This window comes from Lipotes vexillifer, unplaced genomic scaffold (assembly GCF_000442215.2).
Source record: "Lipotes vexillifer unplaced genomic scaffold, Lipotes_vexillifer_v1.1 scaffold518, whole genome shotgun sequence".
Lineage (NCBI taxonomy): Eukaryota > Metazoa > Chordata > Mammalia > Artiodactyla > Lipotidae > Lipotes > Lipotes vexillifer.
The window spans coordinates 1,091,581-1,101,028 of NW_006780945.1; the positions used below are offsets into that span (position 1 = coordinate 1,091,581).

At 48.0% G+C, this 9,448-nt stretch overlaps 2 protein-coding genes across 2 annotated transcripts in view; one reads left to right on the forward strand and one right to left on the reverse strand.

Annotated features, from left to right (window-relative positions):
* RECQL5 (RecQ like helicase 5) overlaps positions 1-9,448 on the forward strand; it is a 38,930-nt gene that overhangs the window by 11,470 nt on the left and 18,012 nt on the right. Inside the window, exon 7 of the mRNA XM_007454344.1 lies at positions 3,398-3,477. Coding sequence (XP_007454406.1) covers positions 3,398-3,477 — 80 coding nt within the window. The remainder of the gene's footprint in view (positions 1-3,397; positions 3,478-9,448) is intronic.
* On the reverse strand, positions 6,095-6,274 carry ERLN (endoregulin). Its single transcript, XM_007454343.1, has one exon. The coding sequence runs from the start codon at positions 6,272-6,274 to the stop codon at positions 6,095-6,097; it is 180 nt and encodes a 59-aa protein (XP_007454405.1).

Here is a 9,448-nt window from a genome sequence, read left to right on the forward strand (position 1 = left end):
AGGAATAAAATAAAAGTGCCCCATTTGACACCTTATATAAAAGACAGATTAAAGACCTCATGTAAAAACTAAACAAAATTTAGTCCAGTGTGCCACCTAGGGCTGGAGATATGGTGAAGATATTTTTGTAATGAAAATTAACGATCCAGAAAGCTGTCTTTTAAAAAACCAAATATTTGAATATATAAAAAAATCTTAAGTTTCTATAAATCCTGAGCCTATGGAAAAAACATACGTGGTGAAAGATACCGTAAACAAATAGACTGTAGATCTGGAAAAATATTTAATATAAAATGCAAACAAAAGGTTAAAGTTGAGAATAAATAGAGAGTTTTCACCAACTGACAAGAAAAACAAAGGATATGAAAGGAGAGTTCCCAGAAAAGCTCATCCAAATGGCTCGTCTAAAGATGTTCAAATTAGGTAGTAATCAGGTAAATGCAAATTAAAGTAAAATGATTTGACACGTGTAAAAGAGCTCAAACTCCTGTTGCTAGTGGGCACGTGAAGGAACGAGTGCCTACACTTCGCCAAGAGAAAAATGCGGTGTTACAGTCTTTTGTGGGGAAGCAATCTAGCAATATCTATTTAAATTTTAAAATGCAGATACCCTTTTACCTAGATATCCTATTTCTGGAACCAAATCACCTGAAATAAGAGTGGCAGTGGGGACTTGCCTGGGGGGGCAGTGGTTAAGAATCCGCCTGCCAGTGCAGGGGACGTGGGTTCAGTCCCTGGTCTGGGTAGATCCCACATGCCACGGAGTAACTAAGCCCGTGTGCCACAGCTACTGAGCCCACGCACCCTAGAGCCTGTGCTGCGCAACAAGAGAAGCCACCGCAATGAGAAGCCCACACACTGCAATGAAGAGTAGCCCCCGCTCGCTGCAACTCGAGAAAGCCTGCATACAGCAAAGAAGACCAAAAAATGCAGCCAAAAATAAATAAGTAAATAAAAGTGACAGTGCGTAAGTCTATGTGCTCAAGGGCTTGAGTGGTAGAATTGATCATGAGGACAGAAAATCGGAAACAAAATAAATATCCAGCAATGGGGAGTGAAAAAGAAATGATAGTAAATACTCCCCATAGGGTAATGGGCATAGCTGGGGGCCCAGAAAGTCTCGTATCTTCCTTTTTATAAAAATCATATTTATTACTGTTTCACTTTATAGGTTTGCTATATTGAAATGTAAGTTCCATGACAGCAGGAACCTTTTCTGTGTAGCTGTACTTAATGCCTAGCTCAGTGCTGGGAATGTAGTTTGGTGCTTAATGAGTGTTTATTGAATAAATGAGTAAATTTGAATGACATGAGAGAAGGTGGATGCAAGTAGCGATTGGGAACGAAGGGGCCTTGCGAGGACCAAGGATGATAGTTTGCCATGACCTAAGGGAGTGTGATTAACTTGTCTGAAGTTCAAATTAGACAAGGAAAAGATTTCGGTAAGGTGATTAGGTATAAGGTATTTATTTAAAACCTACTAACACAGTGAATTACAAGAACTCACACTGGGCTCATCATTGAGACATTTGAGATCATTTGAGATAAAGAGATGATCCAGGGGCTTCCCTGGTGGTGCAGTGGTTAAGAATCCACCTGCCAATGCAGGGGACATGGGTTCAAGCCCTGGTCCGGGAAGATCCCACATGCCGCAGAGTGACTAAGCCCGTGTGCCACAACTACTGAGCCTGTGTGCCACAACTACTGAAGCCCATGTGCCTGGAGCCTGTGCTCTGCAACAAGAGAAGCCACCGCAATGAAAAGCCCGTGCACTGCAATGAAGGGTAGCCCCCACTCACTGCAACTTGAGAAAGCCTGTGCACGGCAATCAAGACCCAATGCAGTGAAAACAAATTTTTTTAATAAAAAATAAATAAAAAAGAGATGATCCAGAAAGCTTCCAGAGAGGTGTTACATGGAGGACGGGGAGTCCAAAGAGCACCAGTTTTCACCATTGTAATACTGGAAACGAGAAACAGTGCTTCCAAATGCTAAATAAACCATCCCATCTAGAATTTCCTACCTAGCCAATCAGTTAGTGTGAAAGTAGGATAAAGACATTTTCAGACAGACGATTTTAAGAAACTTTCTCCTTTGGAGAAACTACTAAAGGATGTTCTCCACTGCAGAGGCTGTCAACTAGGAAAGGAAGATGGAGACCTGACCCAGGAGTGAGGCAAAGGGAGTGTCCTAGGATGAGAGTGAAGGGTAGTCTCGGCTGTGCACCAGGCCTGGAGAGCAGAGGCCCAGGTTGAACTTGGGGACGGAAGGCACCAGGAAGGACGTTTCCAAAGATAAAAGTGGACCTTGCCATCATTGCCCTCCACTTCCCGAAGTGAATTTTTCATTATGTCAGAACATTTGGGGGGGTATTTGTGATGCACTGAAATCTAAGGAAATGAAAAAACAGGTCAGCTGTTAATTTCAGGAGAAACAACGTTGTCGAAGGATATGTGATCATGGGAAATAGTAAAAATATAATCACGCGGTTAGCTCTGAAGAATCACCTTAAGGGAAATTGTGATGTAGTAAGAAATCGTGATATAAATATATTGGGAGAATGGAAGTAGAGGAAGTATGTGGATTTGTGTGTTAGGGAGATGGGAACCATTCAACTTCCAGAAGCAGAAAGAATAGAGAATGTCTTGGGTATTAGTGTCTGCTATATTTTCTTGGCTCTTCTGTATTTTAAAATTTTTCACAATTTTTTTTTAAGTTTTTTTTTTTTTTTTTGATGTGGACCATTTTTAAAGTCTTTATTGAATTTGTTACAATATTGCTTCTGTTTTACGTTTTGCTGTTTTGGTTGCAAGGCATGTGGGATCTTAGCTCCCCGACCAGGGATTGAACCCTCAACCCCTGCATTGGAAGGCGAAGTCTTAACCACTGGACCGCCAGGGAAGTCCCTTCACAATTTTTTAAAAGGAAAATTTAACAAATAGCCATGTACCAAAAGGCAAATAATGTATAATCCCAACACTCAGACGTAATGACTGTCAACGTTTAGTGTATGTCCTTCCACACATACAGAGGTTAGTATGTTCCTTCACACACTCGTGTATGTATTTAACTCCTATTAAATTAGGTCATATTATACAGTGATTCCCAAATGCCATTCCCTGGGCCCTTTGCTTGAGAATCACCTGGGTAGCTTTTTGAAAATATAAACTCCCTGGAGCCCCAGGTTCAGAAAGTTCAATTCAGTATTCTTGCTGAATTGGGCCTCAGGTCTTTTAAAGTTACCCAGGTGATTCCGATGCGTGGTCAGGTGTGGGGACTCTGTTTTGTGAATGGCTTTATTAGTGTCATTTGATATTTTTCTCTCTCACCATTTGTTGGGCTACAGGGTAGTCCAACTATGTAAGACTTTTACTGAATGGTCGTTTCTTGTCTCCAGGAAAAGAGAGGGAACAAAGCATCTGATAAAGCTGCTGTCTTGGCCTTTGATGCCCTGGTGGCCTTCTGTGAAGAATTGGGGTGAGTGACTTATCTTGTGTGTGGAAACAAGTGTTAGTGAGATCTTTTCCTCTCCCAGCACTGCTAGTTAACAAGCTAACATAGGACAGTTCTTGGGCCACCAAGGGACCCCTGCCTGCTGAAAGCCATCGTGTGGGAATATTTCCTATCGGAGCATGGAAGTTGGTACCCTCCCACCTTTCCGTGGAAGGCCCCAGAAACTCTGGCACTGTGAGGATTCGTTGAGTATTTTGGGTGGTAATCCACCCATCCCACTCCACCCACTTCTGGAGTGGCTGGCACCATGGGTGACTCAGCTCCGAGAGATGTGACCAGTTCTGAGCCATTGGCATTGTGGTCATAATGTGCCACTGTGCTGTACCACTGGCTTCACTTGTGGAGTAGTCACTCTCATCCCAGACCCAAACAGAGACATGTGGCCCAGTTTATGTCTTGGGAGGGCAGGGGCGGTAACGTGCTTGGAGAGAAATCAACTTTTCTAACATAACACCAGCCTGCCTACTTGGAACCCACTTATCTATTTGATCTGAATCTGCTGGCGGTGGGGGCCATGAAAGAGCCTGATAGCTGCTCAGCGACAGGCAGATTGTGGCAGGGAGAGCCCTGGGCACGAGCAGCTGTGGGCACACTGTATGAGGGACATCCAGAGCATTCTGGACAAGCTGGGAGCACTTGCATTTGTGTAGCCCTTTGCTCGAAAAACCTCTGATTCCTCTGCTCTCACTGGTCAGATCTCGTTGGACAACCCTGTAAGGTAGATGAGGCAGAATTGATTGCTTCAGACTTAAGAGATGAACAGACCACTGTCCAGAGAGGTCGTGGTTGGGAGTTCCCTGCCGGTCCAGTGGTTAGGACTCGGTGCTTTCACTGCCGAGGGCCGGGGTTCAATCCCTAGTCGGGGAACTAAGATCCTTCATGGATGTCACTAATCCCCCATTTCCCAATTTTCAGTGATATGCACATTTTCATACACACATGCCTTCTTGGTTTTTGCAAGACTGGATTCTTGAAGCATGGAGTTGATTAGGTGCATGGTACTGGTGGTGCCCACCAGATGTTTGGGGCTTTCTTCTGGAAACCAGAGAGGCACTTATTTGGGCCATGTGTTCTGATTCCCACCCCCTCCTATTCACCAAGTCTGTGGCTCCTAGGCTGAAGCTATTTCCTTCTCTAAGCTGCCATGTCTCATTTGGCCTCTGTGGCAAGACCACGCCCAGCAGAGGTGGTTGGCACCCTTGCCCACAGCCATTGCAACCAGAGCCCTTTTCAGGCACTAACATAGTGAGTTGCTAAATTAGGCCTTCTTTGGTTCCTTGAGTAAAGCGCTTGTCATGAAAGGGCTCAGTGTCCTTGCTAGTTGTCAGAATCCCCTCTGTTTGAAGTCACCCTGGCTGGACTCTTGTTTGGGGTGATTATGAGACTCTGTGGAGCTGTCTGGAAGCTTAGCTCTGCCGTATCCCTCTGGGCTGCAGCAACTCACCAGGCAAGAGGACAGGTCCTCCCAGGGCCCTCTGCTTTCCGTCTCATACCAGAGAGCTGGGGCCTGTTAGAGTGTCAGGGGTCTGGGCATCAGTGGGCCTCCTGTTGCCCCGTGTGCAGCCTCATCTCTTCTATCTCATTTGCTACACATGAGGGTGTCAGATTCCAGGACTTCCAGGCCCTGGGACGGAGTGAACACGGCTGGTATGGCTGGATTTGAAATTGCTCTTTGAGTAGAAAGGAATGTTTCTTCATTGCATAAATGGTATATAACATGAAGGCAAAGCCCTTCCTCACCAGATACTTGCCCTTTTTCTAAGAACAGCCTGGTTTGAGGTTGACGTTGAAGCAGCTATTTGCAGAGGGAGGGCACTTGGCAGCGAGGGACAGGCCTGCCTGATGGCTTTGGCAGTGAGGGACAGGCCTGCCTGATGGCTTTGGCAGAGGCGGGGACATTTCTACAAGGGCTGCGTTGTAGGGTCTGGGGTGCCTGGGGGCTGGGGGACCCTGTGAGGGATACCTGGACATCTCTGGGACCAAGAGAAAAGACACTTGGGTCACATGAATGAGGCCAGCGTGGGGCGTCCAGATGGCTTCCTCTCTTCTTTGCGTGCAGCTAATTCTCTGAGCGTGGCCATGAAATGCATTTGATTGTTTATGACAGGGCCAAATTTACCTTTGCGTGCAAAAAGGAACAGTAATTAGGTTTAAAGCAACCTTCCTCCAGCCTAGAGGCCTCTGGACCCTGAGATGGGAAAAACAGCTTTGGTTTAGGCCTAGATTGTACTGGGCTCTGTCAACTCCTGGGGTCTCCAGGCTGGGGGAGCCGATGGCCCAGCATCCCTCTGTTTATCCATTCATTTGCTCATTCGTTCATTCATTCATTTATTCAACCAGCAAATATTGATTGATACTGACTCTGGGCGAGGGCACATCAGAAAAGGGGGTACAATGGGGAACAGAAAGAGACCCAGCCCCTGCTTTTTGTTGCTTGGACCAGTGGGGAAGACAGGCACTTATCAGATAATCACATGAAAAATGTATAATTCCAGACTGTTAAAAGGGCTTTGGAGAAAAGGTACATGGTGTTTTGAGAGCGTATAACAGTGGCCCCTTTCTTGGCCCACAGAAAGTCAGGTCACGACTCTTCATACTCGTTGACCCTATCGAGTCGGGGGAGTAAACCAAACACAATAGCAAACAAGATGAGAAACAGGACCGTAATGATGAACAAGCAGATCACTACCAGGCCCCCCTGGTCGAAGGGGTTCTGCCAGAACTCATCCTTCCAGGTGCGTTTTGTTAGTAGTCTGTCCATGTGAGCCTGGAAAAGTGGGGACAGAGGCCCTGAGTGCAGGGGCTTCTCCAAGGCCCTGTCCCAGGTGCTACTCCCTGCCCCCAACTTCACCCTCTGGTGCGATCTCAGAGAACGGCGGCCACCTCTGTAGCTAGCAGGCATTGAAGGGATGGTGGGTCATTGGGCTCAGTGCCTCCAGCAAGCAACAAATGGGCTTTCTTCCTCCGTAGAAGCAAAAGCAGGGACTGGCACCAAGAGAGGGGGGTCCCTTGAGTTCTTCCTGGAGGCTGCCTCTGGCTTCTCCAGTGCTTTCCTGAACAGCCCTGCTGTGAGCAGGACTTTTTCTCCCATCCCTGAGAACTGCCCAGCCAGAATCTAAAAAGCAGCGCTCTAGACCCTTCCTGGGTTTCCTGCCTCGGTGGCCAAACATTTGGGAAGCATTTTGAGAGATCAGCACAGGAGCCCAGGAGTGGATGGTCTCAAGCTGAGGCCTCTGTAGGCTTCCTTAGAGGCAAGTGAAAACAGAAGGACTAATCTTGAAACACAGCTGAGATGGGCAGGCAGTGGGTCTGTAGCCAGTTGAAGGGAGTAAAGGCGGGGAAGGAAGGAGCCATTACCTGGGTCTGCTGTTTGTATTCCTGTGTCCTAAGCGAGGGCAGGCAGATCAGGGTAATCCTTCAGGCCCCACGCCTTGGGGGGCCTGAGCTGCACTGTGACTCAGAGAAGCAACTCTTGGGAGGAAAAGGTGGCCTCATTGCTGACTGCCCCTGACCAGACCTGCTTGCTGTCACCAGAGCAAACAAAGGTGGGCTAGGGCCCGTTGCCTAGCAACCGCGTTCTCTTTCAGCCTTTCACACTTACCCCTCTGCGCGTTCTGCCCTTTTGTGATGCTGTTTTGGGGGGCTGCTCAGGGGCGTGGGTTGAGGTGTCCTGGCTGAGAGAGGTCAGACTTGGGGTGGGTGGGGGAAGAGACTGGATCCGGGGCCCTTGCCCCAGGCCTCCCGTCCACCTCACCTGTGGCTGGGTCCTGCCCCTCCTCTCAATCCGGATGACCCGTCTACTGAAAGGACCTGCCCAGAGCTCGGGAGGCCCCAGGGCTGGGGCTGCCACGCATGGCCTCTCATTTCCTGTGGCGCCGGGTTGATGATTAACCACAGCTCCAGCTGGCACCTCCTGGAACCAGCATGTGGGTGTTTATCACCATTGAGGCCCCAGGTTCCTGTGAAGGCCCAGCTTCCCCCTTGGTGTCTTTGTGTGCCGCTTAGGCCCGGCCGCAGCTGCTTCGTGTGGGTTCCCACCCCCTGGTGTGATGGGGCAGCTGGGAAGCAGGAGTGGGGCCTTCTCGTGGAACCTGGTGGCTGCCATTCCATCCTTGAAAGACAGGAGTCGAGTGCCCACGGTGGCCAAGAACTGTGCCAGGTGCTGCGTGTCCAGTCGTGAGCGAGAGAGGCAGGCCCTGCTCTCCCAGGGGTTACATTATAGGGTACCGGTCCTCAACCCTGCCTGTTCCAATCATCCGGGAGCTTTTCTGAGCGCCGGTGCCCAGGCCCCACCCACCTGGTAGCACAGAGATCAGCCTCTGGGCATATCAGAGCCCTGTGCTTGGTAAACCTTGTCGGGTGATTCTCCTTTTTTTTTTTTTTTAATTTAGTGTTTTTTTTTAAATTTATTTAGTATTTTAATTTTTGGCTGCGTTGGGTCTTTGTTGCTGCGCGCGGGCTTTCTCTAGTTGCGGCGAGTGGGAGCTACACTTGGTTGTGGTGCGTGGCCTTCTCATTGCGGTGGCTTCTCTTGTTGTGGAGCGCAGGCTTTAGGCACGCAGGCTTCTGCAGTTGTGTTAGGCAGGCTCAGTAGTTGTGGCTCGCAGGCTCTAGAGTTCAGGCTCAGTAGTTGTGGTGCACGGGCTTAGTTGCTCCGCGGCATGTGGGATCTTCCTGGACCAGGGCTCAAACATGTGTCCCCTGCATTGGCAGATGGATTCTTAATCACTGCGGCACCAGGGAAGCCATCATCGTGTGATTCTGACATGCAGCGGGGGCTGGAGGAGATGATGGGCAAGTTCCTTGAAGTCCTTCTTAACTATCCTGGCTTAATTGACCTTGGCTTACCTGCCGCTTCGCATTTCCTTCTGTAAAACACTCTGACTAATGCCCTTGGCCTGCTGAATGCTCAGAGCCAGCAGGCTGGTCTCAGCACACCCTTGGACTTCCGCTCCATTAGCTTAGTTGGATGCTTATTAAGCGTCAGCTGCTTGTTCCCAAACCTGTTTTGTGGCAGTTGTACTTGTAATTACATAATTGTACTTAACATTACATAAAAATGAAGTAGTGATGATAGCTGAAACCCCAGTTTTACAACTGGGGAACAGGCACAGAGAGGTTAAGTAACTTACCCAAGGTCACACAGCTAAAAAGTTACTGCTTTGGGGTTTGGACCCAGCTGTTCCTGTCAAAAATAGATGTGGACAGGGCAACTGTAAACATTTCCTAAAAATGCAGAAGTATTTCACACTCGGGTTTCCTTGCAGATGTCTTCAAGTTCATATTCCGCCTTAAAGAAATCAAAATTAGCAAAGAGACAATTCAGGAACTCTGGTCGGCAAACCCACACTTGGAGAAAAGACCTCGGCCCTGCATCAAAAAGATTGACCAAGGAATGTGCGTCTGTATGTTTCCATTTCAAATGAGAGGTGTAGAGAACGTACGTCTCGGGTACACAAACGTTGCTTTAATTGACTTTTTCAATTAACTTCTGGCCCTGATCGGAAAATCCTTCTGAAATGATCACCACGAAGGGAATGATGTGATGGGAAGAGGTAGAGAATGCTGTTGGTGCCCATGGCATAGCCTGGCCTGGGGCCTGAGGAGACTCCCCTGGGAGGAGCGATGTTGAAGTTGAGATGGGAAGCTGACGTAGGAGTTAGAATGAGGAGACAGTGTTCCAGGGTAGGCATCCGGTTCCCAAGGAGAGCGAGGAGACTTTTCCTAAGGACAAAATTAATTTGTCTTCAGTTTGTTTGTTTTTTAACTTTTATTTTTTTAATTATTATCTTGTTATTACCGTGCGGCTTGAGGGATCTCAGTTCCCTGACCAGGGACTGAACCCGGGGCATGGCAGTGGAAGCCCAGAATCCTAACCAGTAGGCCACCAGGGAACACCCTGTTCTCAGTTGTTGTTTTTTTTTTTTTTTTTTTT

Coding starts and splice junctions, on each gene's coding strand:
- ERLN (XM_007454343.1), bottom strand. CDS start 6,274: ATGGACAGACTACTAACAAAACGCACCTGGAAGGATGAGTTCTGGCAG.